This window comes from Octodon degus, unplaced genomic scaffold (genome assembly GCF_000260255.1).
Source record: "Octodon degus isolate 3935 unplaced genomic scaffold, OctDeg1.0 scaffold00067, whole genome shotgun sequence".
In the NCBI taxonomy this organism is placed as follows: Eukaryota; Metazoa; Chordata; class Mammalia; order Rodentia; family Octodontidae; genus Octodon; species Octodon degus.
In genome coordinates, this window is record NW_004524643.1 from 6,604,357 (window position 1) to 6,630,760 (window position 26,404).

Here is a 26,404-nt window from a genome sequence, read left to right on the forward strand (position 1 = left end):
TTTTTTTGGTAATTTTAGGGAAGGGTCTATAAGGGTGTTCAGGGTCTCACTACTAGATCAGACTTATAGTGATTCTCCTGTTTACAGCCTCCCAAGAGCTGGGATTACAGGTATGCACCACCACGCCCAGTCTCAATCACTGTCTCAGTGCGCGCCGGGGGTGGGACCAGCACAGCAAGCCTGGGGATTGAACCCCCTGCCCCTGCACCTGCTTGTAGATGCTTTAATCCGCTGAGCTCAATGGCTGGCCCGAAACCTGAAATTTTAGTGAACATATCAACATTATTTGAAAGATGAAAATGTTTTGTCCCCAAATACTTGACTAAGATTGGTAGCTCCATGTTATGGTTTAGATGTAAAAATGTTCTCCCATAGTCTTCTGAGTTCAGATGGATCATTAGGGAGGGCTCTAACCTTATCAGTGGATTAACCCACTAATGAGTATAAGCTGAATGGGCTGCTGAGCGCTTGCTGCCCTGCTGAAGGAAGTAGCCATGGGGGGCTTCCGTGGCCAGGCCTGCCCGTGAAGGACCTGTCCTTTCGCTGGCACTGTACTTCCTGGTTGCTATGGGATGAGCTGCTGTGCTCCACAGTGCCCTTCCATCGCAGCGTGTCTACCTTGGCACCGGATCACCGTGGACTAAATCCTCTGAAACAAAGCTAAAAGTAAAACTTGACATTGTCTATGTCAGGTATTTTATCTCAGAAATAAAAAGGTAACTGACTCACGGATCACTTGTACCTCCAGATTCCTCCTGGCACGTTCCAGCACTTCATCCTGAGACCACTCTTTCCCCATCTGTTGCATTGCTGGTGAATCAATATAAATGAGTACTTTTTATGTCAACTAGCATTGAGTATATACTTGAATTAAATTTTAAGTCCTTCTGTGATTTTGAAACAGTAATGAAAGGGGCCGGGGAGATGGCTCAGTGGAATAAGCGCTTTCCTGGCAAGCTCAAGAGCATGAATTCAATCCCCAGTTCAATAAATAAATAAATAAATAAATAAATAAATAAATAAATGAAAGAAACAGTAATGAAGAACATAGGCAAAGAATATATGCCACAGTGGAACATTAACTTATAGCAGCATTTCTCGACTTCAGTACTACTGACATTTTGGGCTGGATAGTCTTTTAATATAGGGGCTATCCTGTGTGTTTTTATATCCTCTACTACTAAGTACTAGTAGTAATTGTCCTCCCCCTCCTAGTTGTGACAAGGAAAAATGTTTCCAGATGTTTCCTAATGTCCTTGGAGACCTTGATGTATGAGAATGAAAGGAAAAAAACAAGAGGGGATGGGGAATACATGCACACACACACGCACACACACACAATAGCTAAGATAATTGTACTACTAATTTCTGTTGGTTTGTGGAAAGGAACTGTTAATGCCTAATTGACCAGTTTTTCGTGCCTATACCTGGTAATCTGAGCAACTACTTTGGAAATAACAATATGCAATACAATAATCATTGTTAATTTCTTATCTTGTTTTGAAATTCTGTATCTTTTTTATTGGTTTTTTAAAAAATTCTCTTTAAAATAAAAAAAAATGTGTTAGGGAAAAGAAACTTCATTGGATGGTGAGGATTGGATTAGGGTCATTGATCATGGGCTGAGGTAAATGTGGCTCCGCAGTTGAGCAGTTGTCTAGTGTGTACAAGGCCCTGGATTTGATCCCTGGCACAACAGAATACAATAAAATATTTGATCATGAAGTAAATTTTGGAGAAGCAGTAAAGAGCATTCAAAAGGCATTGGGGAGCATAATAAAATAAGAATTAGAATACTGGTGAGTTAGAATCACTGGTAAAGATGATAGTGAATAAAGAGATGGTATCTAGAAAAAGGAACAGGATCAAATTTGAGAATCTAGCTTATGAAACAGTATGATCACCTATATCCTAGTGGTAGTGGTCATCAGGAATGAGGAGAATGCAGTATAAATCCAAACTGTTCCTTTTTCTCTGCTTGTACCATAAATATTAATGTTTTCAGGTTTCTGGTCTTGATTTCTTAATTGGTTCAGTGAGATGGTCACTCAGCATTCCATGTGAGTTAAATATTTATCTTTTAGATTTGGAAATAGCTTCATATAATTTTGATTTTGGGTACTTATTTTGTTTCTGTCGGAATGCTCTCTTCTGTTCTCAGGGCTTCAGTTACTGCTGCTGTCTGTGTGTGGTTAGTAAAACCTCTGTTCTAGCTCTCTCTCCATTGAACTCGCAGACCCGCAAAACCACCATTTCCGTAGCGGCATGTGGGCACTTTACACTTAGCATTCACCAGACTGAATTCATGTCTTCAAAACTGTTACTTTCTAGAACTTTCAATCAATGAAGTTACTCCCCTCACATACATATGTCAAATCTGTATCTTTTAGGCACTATGCCATTTAGGGCCTATTCACTGAGCAAAACAGATGCAGTCCCTCTTGTGTACTTATCTCTCAAATCTAGTCACTGGCCAAATCCAGTTGATGTTTCCTCTGAAATCTCTTTATAATTTTTTTCATGGTACTCTTGAGCACTGATCTTCTACAATTCCAGGGCTTTGTCTCCCTCACTTTTGTCCCCAGTGCTCACAAACACCCTCGTATGTCTTTTTTCTTTTTGTATTTTGTACAGGGTCTTCAGAGTCTCACTGTGTAGATTGGACTCATGTGATCCTCCTGTTTTCAGCCTCCTAAGCACTGGGATTACAGGCATGTGCCACCACGCCCAGTCTCAATTTCTGTCTTGGCATGCCTTGGGGCTAGGGCTGCCGTGGCACTTGGGGGATCGAACCCCAGTCCCTGTGTCTGCCTGAGCAGATTCTTTAATCTGCTGAGCTATCTGCCCAGCCCTTTGTTCAAAAATTTTAGCTTGAATATGAATAGTAGTTTGTTCTGCTAAAAAGATACAAAACTAAAATGAGGGAGCCAACAATATAGCTCAGCGGTCTAAAGCACCTGCTTAGGCAAGTTTAGGCAAGCACAGGGACCACAGTTTGATCCTCAGCACCACATACAGTGACAGCCCCGCCCCCAAGGTGGGCTGAGCCACACACACATAACCTAAAATGAAATTAAATGATGAAGTCTGGATTTTAGGAATCTGAATGATCATTTTAAAACATTGTCTTGACATACTGCTTAAATCTACTCTGAGGAATAACCTAATTAACCGAAACATGGAAAGTTGGTATTTAACTCTGAAAACTCTCACTTCTCTTTTCTTAGCAAACTACCTAATGTGTTTGAGTCTTATTTTTCGTATCTATAGAATGGGGATGGTAGTGTGAGCTCTATAGGGTGTTTCCTCTCAGAATAGCAACTTTAAGCATTGTCTAGTTTAAGTTGTTAAAATATCATTGTTGATGGGAAAAGTATTTGTAGTGGGTTTTAGAAAGTGGAAAATATTACCCTAAAATCTTTTTCCTCTTTGATAGCTCTTTGACAGATTGAGAGATGAAAATCCAGATTTTAGAGAGAAAATTGTAGCAATCAACAGTGAACTCACCCAGCCTAAACTGGCTCTAAGTGAAGAAGATAAAGAGGTCATCATAGATTCTACCAATATTATATTCCATTGTGCAGCTACAGTACGGTTTAATGAAAATTTAAGGTAGGTATTTGTGTAATATTTGAACTTACCAAGTTCCATTGAAAGTGATTGAAACTGCCATGTGTTAACTGTGGCTTTCAGTGTTCTTTATAGTATGCTAAAAAATTCCTTAGCTTAAAAACATATGATAATTTATACTTTTGGCTACAAGTTATGAATGTAAACATATGAGAGAGAAGGGCCACAAAGGAGAAGAGCCCTATGTGATGGGCACGTTCATAATCCCAGCACGTGGAGGCTGAGGCAGGAGGATTGCCTGTTTGAAGCTGTCCTTGACTTAGTTTAAGGCCAGCGTGAAGTACAGTGAAACCCTGTTATTGAGGAACAAAGAAATAATATAATTGGAGAAGATTGAAAAAACTGCTTTGGTAGCAATTAGGAATAAGCTATATTGGGGCCAGGGAGATGGCTCAGTAGGATAAGTGCTTCCCTGGCAAGCGCAAGAGCCTGAGTTCAATCCCCAGTTCTGCCAAAAAAAAAGGAATAAGCTATATCGGATGTAAGTTTAATTTGGACAATATTTCAGACAATATTTTCAGACTTCATTATTTTAAAAAATATAATGACTGTGCATTTAGAATAATGGTTCTTAGTTCAGAGCATTCTTTTGATAGTATATCCAAAAATACAGGTTTTATATTAATCTAATTTATAGTCTTGTGACAGTTAAATTAATGTAAACCTTTTAAGGTTTCAAAACTGTTTGAAGGCCTTCTCTTTAAAATACTTAAATTAAGTTATTATAAAGGATTGTGATATTATTTGCCATATTAGCTATATCACACACAGAAGTATCAACTTTACATAATAGGTGAGAGTTCTGTGCCAAAGCCTGACACTGTGGCTTGCCCTCTCTGGGCTTGGGCACTGTCATAGTCCCTCACATTTCTGCAGTAGTGCTTTCATAGGTTACTTTATTCCACACGCCCTCTATAAAATAGGAAATCCATTTTACAGTCAAGAAGCGGAGACAACACTGTATTGGAAGGAGAGGAGCTTTGGAATTACCTTAGTTCTCATCCTGACTTAGTTTATTAACTGATGAGTTCAAGCAAGTTATTTAACTTCTTTAAGCTTCCTCATCTATAAAATTAAGATAATATTTCTCAGAGCATTTTTTCTTCCTCTGTAAGTTTAAATGATGTGTCAGCTTGCTTATTTTACCAAAGAAAATTTGAACGTGCAGCAGTTAGCTCTGTTTTCCTTTCACTTCTTTCTGTGCAGCCAACAAGTAAAATACTGTGTCACAATTATGTGTTGGTGATTCAGAGATGGTGAAAGAATGTCATTAGAGCTATGTAGTATCTCATTTTCACAAAATGTGTATTACGCCTGTGTTTATGTTTTTCTGTATCTAGTAATTATCTGTGGATGATGTACTTGCAGCTAGGTTTTTAGTTTTGTCTGTATATATATGCTATTATGATCCCATATTAACCTTCAAATAAAAATGTATACAAATAAGACTTAAGAAACTTTAAAGGATTTGATACTCTCATCAACTAATAAAATAAAATTTTTATTTTCTCTTTAGAATTTTTTTCTTTGCATGTATGTGTTTTATATGTAAGTATAGTGATTCATTTTTAATGAATATTTGCAAGATTGTGAATGAGGTCCCTGGTTTTTATTTTTATTTATGTATTTTTTTTTTGGCAGAACCGGGGATTTAACTCAGGCCCTTACACTTGCCAGGGAAGTGCTTATTCCACTGAGCCATCTCCCTGGCCCCAAGGTCCCTGGTTTTTAGTTAGTGCTTTATCATGCTTAAAGTTCATTTGTATAAAATGGTTAACATGTTTTTCTCCCATGGTTCTGGCTTTCATTAATTTCTTAATAACTAAAAGAGCTCACACTGCTCTATTAAGCTTAGCATGTGTTTTAGAAAAAAAAGTATATAGGTAATGGCTAATTGTAGTTTAGTGTTCAGTGACTTAAAGGAGCAAATTCGATACATTTAAAGGGGAATTGTGATTTGTTAACAGGCAGCATTAATGAGGATGAATCTCATCAAAGTAACATTTAGAAAGGATATTCTTTTTATGTGCCTTTTGGGATTAAGGAGACTACCATTAATGGAAAGGATATCTTTTCATTATTCTATCCTTTTGTATTAGACACTTTGTAGGAGAAAAACTGTAGTTTTCGCTTCCTTATCAAGGCATGCATGCTCACTGACCAAGCCTTAGCCATTACACCAAAATTGTTTATGTGAAGCAATTTTAATGGATATTGATACCTAAATGGTGATGATTTTATTTATTTTTTTAATGTATTTAGGGCAGGGTCTACAGGGTCTCACTACGTAGATTGGACTTGTGATTCTCCTGTTTTCAGCCTCCCAAGCACTGGGATTACAGGCACGCAGCACCATGCCCAGTCTCAATTGCCATCTCAGCGCACCCTGCAGGCGGGGCCAGCACAGCATACCAGGGATCAAACCCCAGCCACTGTGTTCTGCCTAAGCAGGCGCTTTAGTCCACTGAGCTATCAGGCCAACCCCAAGACTTTAGATTTGAGCCAGACATTCTAAAATACTAGAGGTGGTGCTATAATAGCCTCTTTTAAAAAAAGTTATTCTTTATAACTATTTATTAAATTATTCCACAAATATAAAATTGCACAATGCTTTTTGTGCTGTGGAGAAAGGGTGCACTATTCTTGGTATATTGGGGAGAAACCAAGGCATAGTTGTACATAGCCCCTATTCACCAAGTCCATATAGTTACTAAAGGAGATAAGATATGCTACAGTAACTATTGTAGAAGGTAATAATGAGGCATAATCATACAAGTGCTGTGAGAATTAAGAGGATATGATTTTATATAGGCCTCGTAAATCTTTTTTTTTTTTTTTTTGTGGCAAAACTGGGGATTGAACTCAGGCCCTTGCGTTTGCCAGGGAAGCACTTATTCCACTGAGCCGTCTACCTAGCCCCAGGCCTGCTAAATCTTGAGATGGGAAATCATAGATAGGAAGATTAGAAATTATATGGACTGCAAAGATAGCTTTGTTGTTTTAAGTGTCTGCCTGGCAAAGCACAAGGACCTGAGTTAAATTTCCGGTACCGCATGCCATACTGGCCCTGACTAATCCCAGCCCTGTAGAGGCTGAGACAGGAGGATCACTACAAATCCAAACTGTGTAGCGAGACCCTGTACCAAATGAATAAATAAATAAAAATTTTTTAAATATTAGAAATGGTACACACTGACAGAAGGTGAGGGGTGAAGCAATATTAAGAATAAGATGAGAGGAAAAAAAAAGAATAACATAAGGAGTGACGTAGTTGATTGAGGGTCTGTTATTCCTTAGCTTAGACAGCTCCAGTAGCCACAAAGCAGGAGACCACTATGATGACAAAGCCATTTTTTTTTTATCTCCAAACCTTTTTCTATTTTTACTTTAAAACAGAATCTTGCTGGGAGTTGATGTGATGGCTGTAATCATAGCACTTGTTGAGGCTTAGACAGGAAGGTCTCCATAAGTTCGAGGCCAGCCTGGGCTGCATAGTGAGTTCAAAGCCAGTCTGTGTTACATAGCAAGACTCTTGTCTCGAAAAAAAGAATAAGCAAGCAAGCTGAGATTACATGCGTGGTGTCCCACTGAGCCAAACTGAAAAATAAACAAAAAATAACAGTTTTAAAAGGAGAGACAGGTGGGCAGGAGGTCTGGCTTGGTTTAAACTCCATCATAAGATTTCAAAAGTATAGAGCAAATTGAGGTTCCGAAAGTGGAAGCCTAAGGTATAAATATGGAAGTAGGTTTTCCAAAAGAAGTGGGCATTAAGATTGATTAGAAAAGACCAAGAAACTAAAGGACATTGATTGTCAAATTTCAGAGTGTGTTATTAATCTTATGAGAATAATTAGAAAATGTATAAAAATTTCAGAATATGTTATTAATCTTAAGAATAATTAGAAAATGTATAAAAATAACAGATTTCTGGTCTGCAGTTGTTAAATTCTGACACTCTAGTTATGGAATAACATCATAGAATTCTTAGTTTTAACAAAGTGTGTTAGTAGTGATTTAGGTGCTCTTGGGCCTGTATCCTACTTTTAGAACCACTGTTCTCACAGTCAGTTTTGGAGACATCTTTAAAATTACAGATACCTAAGTCTTTCTGGCCTATGATCGATTCTTTAATTGCTGAACATCTGTGTTTGTATTGTTGAAAAAAAAAAAAAAAACAGTGGCCATTATAATAGTGATAAAAATCTCACTTTGGCACTGTTCTCAGCGGTGAGATGAGGTGAAAGAGACTTGTATCAAAGTGGTCCGTCCAGGGAATGTATTCAAAATGCATTTTTATAGGCTTCATTTCAGACATTACAAGTGTCAGGGTAAGGTTTGGGAGTCTGCATTTTTAATAAAATCCCAGTTATATGTTATGCCAAGTATGGTAGTGTTAAGGTCTCTACAAGTTATATCTAGATTTTTGAAGAACCTTAAGTGTCTTCTAAGAAGAACAAGAAAATTTATTGGTAGTTCAAGTTGAACTTTTTTTTTCTTTTTGAAGTGATTTCTCTTAATATATAATGAAAGACCACAATTGCAAAGATACACTCATTTTATGCACCCCAAAAAGTCTTTAGCATTTATTATTCCATATAACTAAAATATAATGAAACATTCTTGTTTAGTAATATATCTGATCTAATGTGTCAGGATGTGAACCTGAAGTTCAACAAAATAGAAATTGGGTCAGGGTAAAATAGACTGAGGTTAACTAGCTTGGCTGAGAGATACCAAGAGTGAACTTAGGGTGGCAGGAAATAGCTTCAGGCTGAGCTGTTCAAACGAGGTGGTGGGGAGGCAAGACAGAGGAGTGTGCCTGTCAAGTTTTTCCTTTCAGTGACCCAGAAACTCTGAAATCAGCCTCCGAAGGGAGTAACAGAATATCCAAAAACATTACTCTCAACACCCTTTGTTTTGCAAATGCAAAACAGAATAGCACATTCGCTAATGGTCCAGTCCTCTCTGAAATGTCTTTCATGTTAGATTCCCATTTGAATAGATCTGTTTGCCCTCAGTTGAGTTAAGGATAAAAACATAGACCATTGTTATAAGATTCTACTGCAATTTCATAAGTATCTTTTCTTGTTTTTTCATAAGTTCTCATATACTACTAAATTAAAACAGGAAGTAAGGCATACGTGTCCCTGCCACCCGTAGGAGTTAATTCATTGTTTCTGGTGACCCAGAACTTCTTGTCCTGTCCTCAGGAACTTGTAACAAAATATTGTCTGTGTACTTGTCCCCAGACAGTACTCTCCTCATTCCCATTGCTTTGCAAACAAGATAGATATCAAAACACTGCTTTATGGTCAAGTGGACTGGAGTCTACAGATGACAGTATCCTTGCCATTTCAAAGAATAGCAGGATGTTTTCCTGCTAAAACAATATTATGCAGAGTACACAAAGCTGTATTTTTTAAAAAATTATTTTTGAACATATTTTACATGATTATAAACATGGACTTTGTAGTTTTACTTTTAAAATTTAATATACAAACAACTTCTAGAGCTGTGGAGATAGCTCAGCAGCATAAGTGTCTGCCTGGCAAGTGCAAGGTCCTGAGTTTGATCTCCAGTACCACACACACACACAGAAAAAAAAAAAACAGCTTCTATATTTCTAATTGTTATGACAGTAATTGTGATTTGATGACATACTTTGTCATACAGTATATGATTCAGTTCACGTATGAATTTAAGTTTTATTTTGTTCTAAAGGTTAGAGTAAGGACAAGTAAGGACAAGTTCTTTTCCTCTTAAAATTAGGTTACCTAGACTAATAAATATATATCATTTCTGTAACTCCTGGTTCTTTGTTCTAATTTCTTTTTGATTGGTTGTGTCATTCTACAGTGTAAGTGCTCAGCCAGCTTTATTGCTGGTATTACTTTACTCCCCTCTTTGTTTTTTAATAGAAAGAAATTGTATATATTTATCATGTAGAACATGTTTTTGAAGTATATATACCTTGTGGAATGGCTGAATTGAGCTAATAATGCATTACCTTACGTATCTATGTTTTGGGGGATGAAAACACCTAAAATCTACTGTCAGTGACTTGAAGAATCCATTGTTACTAATTATCCTCACAATGTGGTAGGGTAGAAGTTCTGCTTATTTTTAGAAAAGTTGTAAGCAAAATTTAATTAAAAAAAAACTACCCACTATTACCTCAGTATTTGTTTGTTGTCTGTTTGGAGACTGCTAGCAACAATTCTAAATGTTTGCAAGCTACTTGTGTCACTTAATTTTACACAGGTGTAGTGTGTATTCCATTGTTGGTTCTCACAGCTGAAGAAACTGAAACCTGAGGTAGGCCAAGCCAAACTTTGAACCTAGTCTGATTCCAGAGCCTTGTTTTTAATCTTGCTTCACGTGATAATACATGTGATTTTTTTTTTTTTTTTTGCATTCATACAGATGTTTCCTTGATTACTTTCCTGCATATATACTTTTGCTGTTGTGGAATTATTTACTTCCCTTAAATTATAAAAAGGGAATGTATAGATCATTTTTGAGTCTTTGCTATGCTGGTTGTACCAAACTTTTACATAATATTCCTTTGAATTAATTTTTAAGATACTCTTTTTAAAAGCATTTGTAACTTAACATTCCTGAGTTTTATTTGACATTTTTACTCTTTTTGGTAACTGTATTGTAGCATTTTATTCATTCCTTCATTCATTTATGTTTTTTGAGACAGTACAGGCTGGCCTTAAACTCAGTGTAGCCCAGCCTACGCTTGAACTCACAGTGACCCTCTTGTCTCAGCCTCCCAAGTGCTGGGATTACTGGCATGTTCCACCATGCCCAACCTTACCATTTTAAAATTATTCAACATTCCAGTTTTTTCTACTTATGACATGTCCATATCATATAAATTCACAATGCATATAAAGAAGCTAAAGACTGAAATAGTTACAACGTATTTTTGGGCAGTTTTTAAAATATGTGTTTACTTTTCACTTCTACAACAAAGTTAATTTTCAAAAAATTTCTCTTTAAACATGGATGTTAGAATGAATATCCTTTATACTGAAATAAAATATGTAAAATCAGACTTAAAGGATGAGTTGTAAAGAATAAAAATCTGTTTCTGTCTCAGATTTTCAATATTTTATTGTCACACTTCTTTACAGAGATGCTGTTCAGTTAAATGTGATCGCTACACGGCAGCTCATTCTCCTGGCACAACAAATGAAGAATCTGGAAGTGTTCGTGCATGTCTCGACGGCATATGCCTACTGCAATCGAAAACATATTGATGAAGTCGTCTATCCACCCCCTGTTGATCCCAAGAAGCTGATTGATTCTTTAGAGTATGTTTGTTTGATGTTTATATACATTGCTTTATCTTTGTTGTTGTTGTTGTTGTTGTTTTGGTTTTTGGCAGAAGCAGGGATTGAACTCAGGCCCTTGTGCTTGCCAGGCAAGCACTTATTCTACTGAGCCATCTTCCTGGCCCCTATATACATTGCTCTAATCCCAAAGTTTTTTCTCATTATACTCTCTCCTCTATACACTTGCACATAACACATGTGCATATGTTTATCTGTGTATTCAACAACTAATTGCCTATCTGCCATGTTATCTTTTATTATATAGATTTATGTCTGAGTGGTAAAGTCAGTGTGGAGCTTTCACATTTGATCATGAATAATGGTTATAGAGAGGCCTCTGAATAGTTCATCCATTATACTACAGCTTCTGTTTTCCAGGTAGTCAATTTTAACCACCAGAAAGTACCTCTGGAGATCAGTAAAGGTCTAATTGAGTGAAGGCCACATACACCTTCCCTTCTTTCCCTGACCATGCAAAGGAGTATATCAGTGTTCATGAACCTTCTAGATCTTCAGTGGTGATAAACAGCTGGCTTTGGCGTGCATGCCATAGGTTTTCTGCCCTCGCTTGGAGTATATCTGTAGAGGAGTCTTTATTAGGGAACTAGAAAAGTCATCATCTTTTTAACACATACTCCTTGGATATGGCTTACCAAGGACAAGGTTCCTATCAGTAATTAATACATGAATATTGTTAAGTACATGATGGATGGATAGTAAGTGAAATGCATGTACTGTGGCCCAGTTCTTATTTTTATCAAGTGAAATAAATAAGATCAGAGGGTTTTTTTCTTCTGTAGACAATAATTAAACAACATCCAATATCCATCATATCTTCATATAATTGTTAATCTTGATATTTCTGAGCTTATGTCTCTTTTTAGCCTTTCTTTTTCATCTATTCACTTTTGATTCCTTGATCACCATCCTTTTTTTCTAAAATAGGCACACAATCTTTGTTTTGAAGGCTTTCCTGCTAATCAGTGAGGAAACACATAAGACAATTAGTAGTATCAGAGGTTACTAAGACATCCTTTGGCTAATTCTGACTTCTGTGTTATGACTCAGGTCCTCAGGTGGTCCCAAATACATACCTCATTTTTCTAACTTGTCATAAGCAAAAGTATTTACTATCTCCAGGAAAAGTTGATTATAGAAGTTAGTGAAACATACTCCTTTTTCTCTTGTTAGCATTGATATATACAAATATCTAACGGGTTGAAAATGAACTTGTAACCTGATTCTTTATTACCTTTCCTTGCTAACATAGTTTTAAGCTCTGTAAACTCAAGTCATAAAACTTACTGGTTAAACTCCTCTGGTTCTGTAGAGTTGCAGTTCTCCATTCTGCCCTCCTTTCAACTATTGCACTTTTTGTTTTGTTTTTGAGGTAGGGTCTTACTTTGTAGTCTAGGCTGCCCTTGAAGTCACTGGTGGAGCCCAGGCTTTCCTTACCCGCAATGATCCTTCTGCCTCTGTCTCCTGAGTGTTACGATTATAGCCTTGTGCCATCAAGCCCAGTTAACTATCCTAGTTTTCAAAACTCCTCTCTCTTGTGGAGTATGGACCTGTAGTTGATATTTAATGAAATTAAGACTTATTTTTGTAAAAGTTACTGTCTATTCACTTGTGTCAGAGAAATAGATATGTTTGGATGTTTAAAGTTCAGCTTAATAGTTTTTTATTCAGTAGTAAACACTTGGAAATATTTTTATATGCAATTTCTTTGTTTACAGATGGATGGATGATGGCCTAGTAAATGATATCACACCAAAATTAATAGGAGACAGACCTAATACATACATATACACAAAAGCATTGGCAGAATATGTTGTACAGCAAGAAGGAGCAAAGCTAAATGTGGCAATTGTAAGGCCGTCAATTGTTGGTGCCAGTTGGAAAGAGCCTTTTCCTGTAAGTTGTTCAAAAGTTGTATAAATAGTTGGAATTGAGGATTTTAAGCCATAGCTGTATAAAAATTTGGCAGTTTTATTGGAGAATAGATACAATGCCAAATGTGGCTTACAGTGTCATACTGTTGTTGTTCATAGAAAATACTAGTATTATTGGTACTTTCATTTCTAATGTGATGCTTTCTCGGGATTTTTCTTTTTTTTTTTTTTTTTTGGCGTAACTGGGGATTGAACTCAGGTCCATGCACTTGCCAGGGAAGCGCTTATTCCACTTAGCCATCTCCCCGGTGTGATGCTTTCTGTGTACAAATGTGAATCAGCATTTTAAAAAACCTAATCAAAAGTTACATCTAAAGCTGTGGCAATTCAACCCATCTCTGACAAAACTAAACAGAAAAAGAAGATATAAATGAAGGACCATTTTGTATCTGTATATACAAAATAAGATAGATATATAGCTACTTTCTCTTAATTCATTGAGAAGAAAGATTTGTACTAATAGTGTTTGGACAGGATATCATGTCTGCATCTTATACTATGAATAACCACTAAGACAACAATATGCAGTGTATTAATTATTGAAACTGCCCTACTAATCGGTTTTGAAACTGTCTCATTGCTATTTGTTTCTCAATAAAATTAATAAAAAAAATAAAGCTGTGGCAATTCAATAAGGACAACATGATTTAATTTGTTTTTTTTTATTATCAAAACGAGACTGGCTCTTCAAGAGGTAGATCTCTAAGAAAAAATACAAGAGATTTCTATGGTGCTGTTGTGATATTTGTAAATTCCTCGAATAAAGAAAACCAAATAATAAACTGATAAATTAGGGCCAGTGAGGTAGCTCAGTAGACTGAGTTGGCCACCAAGACTGGCTGCAGTGGTGCAGGTGGATCATTGAGTCTGAGCTGTGCAGTGAGACCCTATACCAAATACATTAAAAAGAAAAAGGAAATAAGTTAATTTAAGAAGCACCTAGATAATATGATGATAGCATCTCTTTTATTGTATGAATAATTAATCTAGTTTCCTAGTTTACGCAGTAAATTTCTCTCTGATCAGGGTGCTCCATTAGTAAACAGCAAAAAATCAAACTTGAACAGGCTTAAATTGGCATAATTAAGTAGTGGTATACACTGCTTTTTATAAAATGTCCTTTGTGTAGAATCAGTGAAAAAGTAACCCTTTGGAAATATTTTTACTTAGTCATTTACTGTCTTAGAGGAAGATGGCTTCTATTTGTGCTGGGAAACAATATTCTGAACTGAACCTAGACTTTTTTAGTTTTTAAAAGAAAATTACAAAGTATATATTTGGAGTTGTAGATTTTAAATAATCTCGTTTCATATTTTAAACTCCCTTCACTCTCCTTTTAATTTTTGGCATTAGGGATGGATTGATAACTTTAATGGACCAAGTGGCCTCTTTATTGCAGTAAGTAAACTTTTTGATATAATTAATAATCTGTATTTTTCCTTTATTTCTTTTTAAATCAGATATACATACACAAGCACACTTGTTCTTGTATATCCTAAGGTGTTGTTTTTAATTTCAACAAAGGCAGGGAAAGGAATTCTTCGAACAATGCGTGCCTCCAACAACGCCCTGGCAGATCTTGTTCCCGTAGATGTAGTTGTCAACACAAGTCTTGCGGCAGCCTGGTACTCTGGAGTTAATAGGTATGTGAGGTGGTATGTTGCTTAGTAAATATATATGAGAAGGAAAATTGGAACTACTAATGTTAATTCTGTGGTCCCAATATTGCCAAACCAACATGTAGGTAATATTGCTGCCAAATGCACATGTTGCTGTATTGCAGCCAATAGCTCATGAACCAGTGGGCAGACCATCAGTGGTAGTAAGAAAATTAGTTAATTGTCATGTACACTTTACAGAACATATAAATTCATGAGTGATTAAATGTGGGGGGAAGGACTGGGGAATAGCTCAGTGGAGTGCGTGCTTTCCTGGCACGTACAAGGTCCTGAGTTTGATCCCTAATACCACCAAAAAAAAAAAAAAAAAAAAAAAGTGAGGGCAAAAGCCCTCCCCAAAGATGATAATCCTAACTAATAATCCGAACTTAAATTTGAAAAGTTGAAATTCAGAGAATGGTGTGTGTGTGTGTGTGTGTGTATCAATGTGTGATTATCCCATGGTAAAGCAATAACAACATTTATAGGAAACATCTGAACCTTAAGGTGCCTTTCAAAGTTAATAAATTGCTCTTATTTTTGAAGTCAGTATTTTATATCTTTAAAAAAGGTATGATTGTATTAATATGTTATTTTGGGAAAAGAGAACTTGATCCACAATTTTTCAGCTTGAGCTTCTGAAAATGAGGAGTTAAGGTTGATTGTGTTGTTTTCCTTACTTTTGAAAACAGGACATTTCTAATATAAAGGAAAAAACAATGTGAAAAGAAAGTCTATACTTACAATTTTGGAGGGGAGAGGAGGAATATATCGAAGTTGAACATTACAAGCATGAATACAACATAATCAGTATAGAAAGTACCTGTTCCCTGAGATCTTCCTACTTCAGTATTGTGTGGATTGTTTGGGCTCCTGTTTCATGGCTTTCATCTTTGTCTTTGCAGACCAAGAAACATCATGGTGTACAACTGTACAACGGGTAGCACCAATCCTTTTCACTGGGGTGAAGTTGGTATGATTTTATCAGTGTTTTTGAATGCTAGATAGATGTGAAAGAATTTTAAATGTCCATTCAGTTTTTAATGCACCTGTGAGTGTGGCACTAAGGCCACCCAGGTATGAGTTTATTCTTATTTTACTTGCCATCTTAGAATAGTAGTGACCAATGCTGCCTGGTGGTCCATTCTTCATAATGTTTCACAAATGTCAAAATACCCCGCTACGTATATTCGTATTCACTCCACCTAGACCAAGCTTCACTGTGTTCTGTTGCCATCTGCAGCAGCCCTTACGGATGGAAACAGTACATTTTTCTCTTGTATGAGAACCCAGTCTTGATACTGCCAAATCCAAAGCAGTATTACTACCACTTAGCATAGTTGGTTTATCAAGTTGCTTTTAGAGTAGTAAATGAAAGAGTTAGAATACATATTGTCAGAATATGTGTGCTGCTGGCCTTTCTTATTAAAATTTACACCACAGTATGTATGTTACTAGATTTAAAATAGAAATAGTATAACCTAAGGTTATTGCAAATGAATCATTTTTAAATGGATTATTTATTTTGTATTTAAAGTAAATTTATGGCATTGCTGTAGAAATAGGTCTTACCGCTAACTGAATAATTTTTGTAATTCCTGCAGAATAATTTTGATTTTAAAGATCTTCCATGACATTTGGTCTTAGGGTTTTCCTATGGTATTTTTACTTAAATTTAAAGATTAACATTGAAGCATATAAAAATAAAATTAAGGGTGATTTTATATTATTTTAGTATTTTAATAACATTGAGACACTTTAAAATGAGTGAATTTTTTTAAGTCTTCCATTGCGTTACAAAATTTAGTGAAAAGCCAACTGAAGCATTTTTTAGTGATGATCTTAATATACATTTCTGTTAAAGTACTGACATAGATGACACCAAGTTTGTGTTGACAGTGAGTAACCTAAATAAATTATAACAGAGATTGGTTTTGACTTGTTTTAAGCTTGTTGGATGTATGTTAACTTGATCATCTTAATTATAAGCAAAGGATGATGATTTTCCTTTTCTTTTTTAAGTAAGTACAATAATAAGAATCTGGAAAGAGGAACAGAAAGAAAGAAGCTATCGTGAGAGGTGACATAGGAAGTGACATACACTGTAAACTGACATGGGTAAAACATTACAAAGATTTTAAGAGTGAATTTTAGTAAAAAATCATTCATCTAATTAAAATTCCAAACTAGTGGCAGTTTTTAAACCACTTAAGTTCAGCAATCTAATACTCATATTCTCTTAGCTACTATAGAGTAGAAAAGTTTGTTTTTTTAAATGAAGAATATTTGACATCTTTGGTGAAAATATTTTACATTGTAAAAACATAATTTTTTTCAAAACTTCATTACATGGTTATTATCAAAGCTGTTACACAACTTTTCTTCCTCAGAATACCATGTAATTTCCACTTTCAAGAGGAATCCTCTCGAACAGGCCTTCAGACGGCCCAATGTAAATCTAACCTCCAATCACCTTTTATATCATTACTGGATTGCTGTAAGCCATAAGGCCCCAGCATTCCTGTATGATATCTACCTCAGGATGACTGGAAGAAGCCCAAGGTAATGGTGACTAGCTCTGTCTTACCTGTTCCTCTGACTGTTAAACACCCATGCTTACACTAAAATGCCTATTAACTCTGTATCTGTTTATGCTTATGATAAGGCTTAATGGCCTTTTGTGAATGAGAAGACACTCGAATTTAAGACTTTGTCAGGAAAGCAAAGGTAGTGTTGTCACTCTAACTTGTTCTAAAGTTTGGATGATAAGTTGTCATTTGTTGAATTCTAGGTCTTACTTTAGGTACTTTTCTGAATAATAATATTCAAAATGCTTTGATGCTTTTCCTACAGGGTGTTATGTAATTCATTACTTCAGGATGAATCCTTATAACCAAGTATTCAGGCACCCCAATATTAAGTTCTGTTCCAACAACCTGTTGTTTCATTATTGGAAAGGTGTCAGACATACAGTGCCTGCATTATTGCTCGATCTTGCTCTCAGGTTGACAGGTCAGAAACCGCGGTAAGAAGAATAGCAGTAAATACACTTTATTGGTAAGGTGGTGGAAGCTTGCTGGAGAGACAAAAAGTCGCTAGCATGAGCTTTACCTTTAGAGCTACTAACCTGATGAATCACAATCACAATCAAGATGGTAGGACATTTCTTAGAAATTTGAGTAATTCAGGGAGACTGGATCTCATCTTATGGGGTCCATTGACCCACTCAAATCCCATAATGTAGGAAATGTCCTACATCCAGGGTTGTCATTGTTATTATAAGCTGAAATTGAGCCCTTTATCCTTTCCCCCTTAAAAACGTAGGAGTGAGTTTATACAGGGGGTTAAGTGTAAAATGTTTTGCTTTAGGTTGTTGGTATAGTTTTATTTGGAAAGTATAGGAGATTTCTAGAAAATTAATTAAAATATTTTATCTGCCCATTCAGCTTATAATATGTTAATTACAGTTTTTGACTAATTTTGCAGGTTGGGGATGACATAATTTTAAAAAATAACAAATGCGAAACCTTATATTTTATTATACTTGTAGCCTTTCTTTCTTTTTCTTTCTCTCTCTCTTTCTTTCCTTTTTTTTTAATTGAAGCTCCACAAAAAGTTCTGTCCTTACCACACAGTCACAGTGAAATATACTGTAAAAATATTTATTGTATTTAATTACATTGGTATTACAGTGGACCTTTGAATGGGGAGTTCAGGATTTGAGTATTTGTGTAGATAAAGAAGATGCTGATTCCAGAACTTCCAGCAGCTGCTCAAAAATAAAAGTGAGGTATCTGTCAGTGGCAGTGTGTCAGGAGCTGAGTTAATTATAGCTGTTTCCTGTGAGTTTGCTTGCCATGGTATTCTTAACCCTTATATTAATCATTGAAATATGTGAGAAGTGTTGAATAACTTTAAAGAAAATGTTTTTAAGTTTTTCTAGGATGATCTGTAAAATAGAATGTTTACCATTCACAGCGTTCATTTATGGCTAAAAAGCAAGTGCAAATGATATATTTTCTGTACATTAGGGCAGAAAAATAAAAACTGGTTCCAAAAAAATAAGAGGTTAAATATATCGCATTGCCTTATACAGCAGATGGGGGCTCAGGAAACCAAAAAAAAAAAAAACAACCCTAACCATATTTACTAAGTGGTTCAGAGTACATATTGCTGCATAGTAAGTGATTTGAAATGATCACTTTAATTATTTTTCAATATATTTCTCTCAGAATCTGGAATTTGAGAAGAAATCAGCTGGGTAGTCTTGGATGGGGGTCTTTCATGTTGTTGCCAGATGAACTGGAAGAGCTGCAGTATGCTGTGGGCGCCATGAAGTAGCTAGGGCCGAGAGCCACCAACTTCCTTCCTTGTCAGCGTCTCTTCATATGGGGTCTGGGCAAGGCCCAGCGGAAGCATTGAGGAAGTTAAACTTTTAATTTGTATGACCCCTGAAGGCATCACAGGGCAGGTATTTCAGCAAGAAAGAGAGAAGCTACTTTGCCTTTTTTGCCCCACCTAAGGAAGTCACGCATTATCACTTTTTCCTTATACCCCTCCCTAATCACACATTCTATGAGATTCAAGGAAAGGGAATGTGGAAAATGATCAGATCATACTATAAGCGGACAAATGAGACAGAGGGCATATTGAGTCATTTTGGAAAGTGCAGTTCGCTACAGTCACCCTTCTGGTCAAAACAATTCATATTTCTCCAACATGGAAAGTATAACTACTTGTATCCAGTCTCTCTCCACATCCGAGGGGCATCAGCTCAAAGCCAGGGTTTTGTCATTTAAATTTGATCCTATTGCAAATTAGACTATTTTGAATTGGTATTATAGATAGGGCTTCCAAATAGACTGCCTTAAGTATTAATCTGAAAGTGTATGAATTCAAGTTATCATCTCCTGATACATGCAGACATGCGACAACAAGAAACAGAAAGCAAAGGCCTCAGGGTTCAGAAACATGGGTGACACAGTAAACCCTGATGCACAACAGTTCTGACTTCCAGTCAGGTGTGTGTTGATGATTTCCTTGATTAGAACTCAGTCCTATGCTCTGGAACATTGCAGAGACTTCTGATTCTGCTCACTTGAGTCATCCTTTTTCCATAAAAAAATGATGTATGAAATGAATTAGCCTACTTATCTTGCTGCTTTTTTCTAGAAATTTAAATGTCCTAGGCAGGGTCACCAAATATTTCTTGGAAGAGGCCATGTAGTAAACACTTGAGGTTTTGTGTATGTGTTGGATTCTTTTGCTACTACTCAACTCTGCTGTTGAAAAAATGAAAGCAAGCTGTGTGCAGTGGTCGTACTGTAGTTCTAGCTACCCACCTGTTAACCCAGCTACTTGTGTACTTGAGGCAGGAGGATCTCAAGTTCATTGCTAACTTGGGCAGCTTAGCAACATCCTGTCTCAAAAAAGAGGTTGACATGACCATGTTCCAGTAAAAGCGTATGTATAAAAATAGGTGGAAGGATGGATTTGCTGGGTAGGCCTTGGTTTGCTGGTCCTTGATACAGAGACCTGTTTTCACTGTCCTTCTACAGGTAAAATGATGTGGTCATTTTAAAAAATTATAAAGGGTATGTGTATTTTAAAGTAACCCACTCCATCAGACAGACTCCATATTCACAGATCTCTTTGAGATAAGGTCTTCTTGATGTAGGGTCTCAGGTTGTTGTGAACAGTCCCTTTAAGTCAGATCCTTGCTCTTGAGTCCTGCCTTTCATACAGTAGTGTTTCTATGATACATGTCTTTAAGGTCTGAAGAAAGCCTTGGCTGTCTGAAAGATTGTAGGAAACACTACTTTAGGTCATTCTAACATCTTAACAATGAATGTTTCATCTCTACTCGACAGGTAACCTTCTGTGCTTAGAAACCATTCCTTAAAGAATTCCGTATTGGCGCTTTTCATACTATGATCATTAACTTGAGTGTGTCAGTTTGCTTGGCTTCTGGCAGTGTCTTGAGTGGCTCGTGGCAGTGTGCCTTGGGTACCGTACATGGTCCCTTGCCTAATGCCCCTGGGTGCTGCTGTGCTTCCCAGCCATCGTGAAATAAACGCCGTTGCTCCACTCTGCCTTTTTACCGTGATACTTCTGCCTTGGAGCCAGCTTAGCACAGACAGAATCCCTTTAAAATGTGAACCAAATTAAACCTCTCTTCCTTTAAGTTGTGGGCATTGGGTGTTATTTCCAGCAGTGGGAATAGCTGACTACCTCACATTCTTTCCATTTCATTCAACAAATAGTTCTTTTTTATAAGATCCAGTTTGTTTTTCAAGAAACATTGGCCGGATTGAGTTTTATTGGCTGTAGTTTCTATTATCCTCCATGTTACCACAAGTGATGGTTTTGTTGTTTCTTCCCTGGGTGTTGAACCCAGAACCTTGCACGTGCTAGCTGAGTGCTGTACTGTGGAGCTACAGCCAGTCTCTGTTTTCTTCTCTTCCTCAAAGTGCTTCAAATCTTCCACCACTAGCATTCTTTTCTTGGTCCATTCACATTTCAGCGATGAGCTCCTTAGATGTCCTCCAGGTTTTGTCTACCGCCTAATCCTAAAGCTAATAGTGTATGTTTCAGATTTTATTTTAGTAGCCTGTAAGCCCTGTTATGTTTTCAGTGTTCTATTGTCAGTCACCGCAAACTTAGTGTTTACAAAAATGTTACTTAAAATACGTGTCAAGATTTCTGAGGGTCAGGAATTCTGAAGGGCTTGGCTGGGTGATTCTGGCTGAGGGTCTTTTTAAATGATGGCAGCAGGACAGATACTGGGGCAGGTAGGCTGTGGGTAGAGAGGAGGAAGCAGGAAGAGGAACTGGGATGGCCGGGCCTCTCTTCATGAGCCTGAGAGCCTCTCCGTGTGTTCTCTGCACTTGGGCTAGTTAGAGCTCCCTTGCAGCATGACAGCCTCGGGGCAGTGGACAGCATCGTGGTACTGCCCGAAGGCTTCAGGTTGAGTATTCCAGTGAGCAGGGCAGAAAACTATTATCACCTTTTCTCCTGTAGCCTCAGAAGTTGCACGGTTCATTTCTGCTTTCTTCTCTTAGCTTTAAATTACATTTGCCTCTTGATGGGTGGTGGAAGATAATCTAGGTGACACCGCAGGTAAACACATAGAAAGGGAGATGGTACTGCAGCCATCTTTGGAAATTAAAATATTCCCTAAATCAGAAGCACCCATCAATCTCGCCTGACATTTGTCCTGAATAAGGCGTTCTGAGTATTGATGGAGGAGGAATGATCTTTGACTTCTTTGAGTGCAGTATAGATTAAAAGTAATAAGGGCTATAAATTTTTTTAATTTAGGCAATTTTATTATAAATGTTAAGTAAATAATCTTACAATTTATATTATTTGATTTCATCAGGTATTTTGTGAGCCACGGCATTGAGCTCTCTATATTGAGACCCCAATATAATGCCTAATAAACTCAAGTCATTCACAGTATCCCTTTTACTCACATCAACTACATAAAAATCAGCCTTGCTGTATATCTTAACATAATTATGAACAGTGTAACTCTGATGTGATGTACATCATGCAGTTTCTTGGTTAATAGCTGAGACCAGGATATTTGGTCCTGCATGTAGAAACAGTGTAAGTTATTCAAAATTTTGTGATAATAACATTGTGTCACTCTTGGAAACATCTAAACATAAGGCTTTGTGGTCTTGCTTATGGTTATGTATAATAACTGTGGCTTGATTTCCCTGAACTTGCTATTTTTTTCTGTGTGGCTCTTGGCTGGGGACATGTTAGAGCTATTTTTAGCTATCACAGTGAGTGTTGGGGGGATGCTGCTGGCATCTAGTAGGTAGAGACCATGGGTGCTGCTGAGCATTGTCATGGTACTTACAACAGCCTTCCCCCCAAGAGTTATCTGATTCAGCATATATTATAGATGAGGTTAAGAAACCTGAGATCAAATGATCAGTAAGATCTTACCCTACTCTAAAGGACTGTGATGATATTTTGAAGGTTGGCATAATAAAGAATACTCAGACTGTCTATGGCATGTAGTCAGTATTCAGTGACATGTTTAGTCAAAGAATAGTAGTGTAGAGATTTTCTTTTTATCCTTCACAGTATTCAGTCCAGTACTTTTGTTGCCTGATATAATATTCTCTCAGTTTTTTTATCTATTTGGCCTTTTGGTCCCTTCCTCAATTTTTATAGCAGTTATTTTTGGAATGGCTGGATTAGGGTGGACTTCAGGATTAATTCAGTTTCTTGATTCAATCTGAAAATGGATTAGGTGAAAATTGCCAAGGAGTTGGGAAGAAAAACTTTTAAATATAGATTTTGGAAACCCATATTAAATGTGTATGTGTTTATGTGTGGTAAGATTCAAATACACTGTACTAGCTATGATAGCATGTATTGAATAATGCATTGATAATACCACATTTTAAAAAGCATTTTCCCCCTAAAAATGTTGTATGTCTTTGGCCCTGCCCTCGGGTTCTTTCTGTGTGAACTATTCCTGTCCAGATACAGCCTTTGATGTTTGATAATTTTTCTTCATATTTAATGGATGTTTAGTTTTGGAATTTATTGAGTGAAGTAGTTTTTTCTTTAGATAGTCAGTGTTGCTTTATTTATTTTTTCAGTATTGTGGATTCAAAGTTTCTTTCTTTCTATTTATTTATTTATTTATTTATTTTCAAAGTTTCTTTCTAAATGTATGTGTTACCCAGCATTGGTTAGCTGATGACATTGTTTTAATTTTCCTATTTCAAACTTGACTTTCTCCCAATATTCCCTATTTCTAAAGCCCCAAACTTAGGGATTTTCTAAACTACACAGAATACTAGTTCATACTGTGGAAATATAAATGGAATTATTTTCAAGTATTCCTCCAGGATTATTTTTCTGTCTTTAGAATTTGGGATTTTTTTTTTTTTTTAATGTGTATTTCAAAAAGTTTTTTCTTCTCTTTCCCTACTTCATAGGTAATGTCATATAGCTGTTACTGCTGAGCTTAATATGCTATGGTATCAATGACTTGCAATGAGTACTAATAAAATGATGGGTACAAAGATTATGGCTCCTTGCCCTTTTTAATAACTAACAAGTATTGACCTTCAGTAAGGGGGATTTTGGTAAGGATTGTAGGGAGAGGAGCGAATATCTGTTTCACAAGTATTCAGCGTGAGTCATTGATTTCACAGCACATACAGATAATCAAGATTGGGGCCAATCAGTATTAAAAGGAAAGTTTTTGTGTATGTGTGTATATGTATATATATATATATATATTTTTTAATAAAGTTGACTAAATGACAATGAGGATTTCTGCATACTTTGCTTCTATAATGATGAAGAGTTGGGATTATAACAAAGTATGTTATGAATTCACAGGAAGTCTTAGTAAATGCAGCTGAACTAAAATGCAAAGAACAAAAAGCAAGGTAAAATGAAATCATTTATTTGTTTAATATTTTATACATTAATTTTGTTAGTAAAGGTATTAGATAGATGTTGAGAATTTCATATGTGAGCAGAACTCTAGCAGTATCAAATTCATTTGCTGCTACTTCAAAAAGTTTTGTTTTGGCTTTTTCTTCCATTTTGGTTTTATAAAATGTTTCATAAGATGCAGAAATACTCTTATTCCCTGCTGTTTTGTTTTACTTACTGAATTACATATTATACTTTTAATGTTGATTTCTGTATTGGGGAAAACTGTTACTGTTTGGATGGTGACGGCACTATATGAATCTACTCATTTTTGTCATACAGGATGATGAAAACAATAACTCGTCTTCACAAAGCTATGGTGTTTCTTGAATATTTCACAAGTAATTCTTGGGTTTGGAATACTGATAATGTCACTATGTTAATGAATCAACTAAACCCTGAAGATAAAAAGGCAAGTATTATCTATTTTATCTTAGAAAATAAGTAGCATACCAATTAGAGAACCATTAAGCAACCTAAGAAATAGATTTTATGTACTACAGTTATGCAACAAGAAAGTTATGGATCTATTTGTAGTCTCGTTAGCTTCAATCATAATTGTTGGTGAAGAGATAAAAACTGCTTTATCTTATGATGTATAAAGTATTTTACAGTGTCAAAAGCATTTCAGAATAGTATCTCCTTTTCCTATACTTGAGTCAGAGAACTTAACATCTATGTTTTCCCTTCAAATGCCTGTTGACTGAGTTTTGAAAAAAAAAAAAGTTCACAATTGTTTTTCATACTTTTACTTTTTGTCACTCCATATTTTCTCTCTGCTCATTTGAAACTTAAGTTCTTTGTATGTGTTCTTTTTGAGGTTATCCTACGTATTTTAACATGTATACCTAACAGTCTAAATGAAGCAGTTTCCATGGCCTCCTCTGTTTAGGACTTTAAAATGTTTTTGTTGTGATTACTACCTCCAACCATACACCTGCTGCATTTGTACATTTTAGCTGTTTAAGCCCTACAGAGTTTTGTTCATTCAGTTTTTTAGACTTAGCTATGTTTACCAATGTCTTTGTTCTGAAATCTGTGATCTTTATGTTTTGTATTGTACCTGCTATATACATTAGAATACAGTTTAGTTCATGATTTTTGGTGGTTAACTTGTAGCTTTTTTTTTGGCGGAATTGGGGATTGAACTCACTCTTGTGCTTGCCAGGGAAGCACTTATTCTACTGAGCCATCTTCCCAGCCCCAACTTGTAGCTTTTGATTGTGACTGTAGGTTTTATAACTGAGTTCAGCACATTAAAGATAACTTTCTTTTTTATGTTTTTGTCTATATTCCTTTTTTTATAGAAAGTTAATCATTCCCGGCTTCTTTTCACATTTTACTTTTATGCTTGGTGTTGTGGTATAAAAATATGTCTGTGGTTTTTATTTATTTATTTATTTTTTGGGTTCAGGTGGTGGCCTCTTTGCCTGATGGGCAAAGGACCTGTACAACAGTAGAGGTGTTTACTTATACCTTTGCAAAATTAGTACCAGGAGACACAAGGTTGCCTAGCGACTAATGGCTGAAATTGTCCAGGCAGGATGCCTGTCTCGAGACGTAGGTAGTGCGACTGCTTTAGGCACTGTGGCCTTGTCCTGTCCTCTCATATACTGCTGATTTGCAGCTACAGTCACTTCTGATGACTTTCAGTTCTTTGTGTCTGTGATAGCACAGCTGAGGACCAACAATGACCCATAGGGAAGCCCGGCTCTTCAGGTAGAAATTCGCTGTATGTGGTCAGCCGGCCACCACCCTGGGTCTCTCGAGCACTGGAATGGAGCGCGGCCTCAAAGTGTCTGTTCCGTTTCTTGTCCTCATCCTTTAGTTCTTCACTGCCCAGCATCAGATTGAAGCAACTCTGGACTTCGATATGGATTTAAGAGAAAAGGTGCAAGAGAGTCAACAGGTGTATGTTTTATTGGTGTGGGATACAGCATTCCTGGCCTTATGCAAATCTACGGGTGTATGGTGCATGCACGTGGGTGTCTGCAGGCACATATATATGCATTTGCACCTATAGGAGTGTGATACGTGCATGGTACACACTGAGAATTCACTTCCCTTCCTCAAACCAGCCATATCAATTAAGAAGGAACTCATATTCTTAAAGAAAAAAACAAGTCTGGTTTCTTCGCCTATCTTGACAAGCAAGGACACCCAGATTCTTTCAAGGAGATCTATGTATTTCAGCTATAAATCTTAAAAGATGTACCTGATGACCACCAGTTGCCATCCTTCCTGCTGTCGAGAAGGGCACCAAGGAAGGACGCCAATATCTGGTTGGCATGGAGAGGAGGAGGATGTGGAAAGAGAACTCCGGGGCCCAGTCAGGCAGGTTTTTTTT

The 26,404-nt window shown here is 36.5% G+C and overlaps 1 protein-coding gene across 5 annotated transcripts in view; it reads left to right on the forward strand.

Annotated features, from left to right (window-relative positions):
* Positions 1 to 26,404, forward strand: part of Far1 (fatty acyl-CoA reductase 1) — a 71,875-nt gene that overhangs the window by 37,649 nt on the left and 7,822 nt on the right. For 4 of the 5 annotated variants that reach the window (XM_004634899.2, XM_023719351.1, XM_023719349.1 and 1 more), the window contains exons 3-10: positions 3,437 to 3,612; positions 10,773 to 10,952; positions 12,710 to 12,887; positions 14,279 to 14,323; positions 14,450 to 14,568; positions 15,489 to 15,556; positions 16,974 to 17,145; positions 24,340 to 24,469. In XM_004634899.2, the coding sequence (XP_004634956.1) occupies positions 3,437 to 3,612; positions 10,773 to 10,952; positions 12,710 to 12,887; positions 14,279 to 14,323; positions 14,450 to 14,568; positions 15,489 to 15,556; positions 16,974 to 17,145; positions 24,340 to 24,469 (1,068 nt within the window). Of the gene's footprint in view, positions 1 to 3,436; positions 3,613 to 10,772; positions 10,953 to 12,709; positions 12,888 to 14,278; positions 14,324 to 14,449; positions 14,569 to 15,488; positions 15,557 to 16,973; positions 17,146 to 17,436; positions 17,609 to 24,339; positions 24,470 to 26,404 lie in introns of all 5 variants that reach the window. The other variant, XM_012515523.2, reaches the window with a different exon arrangement.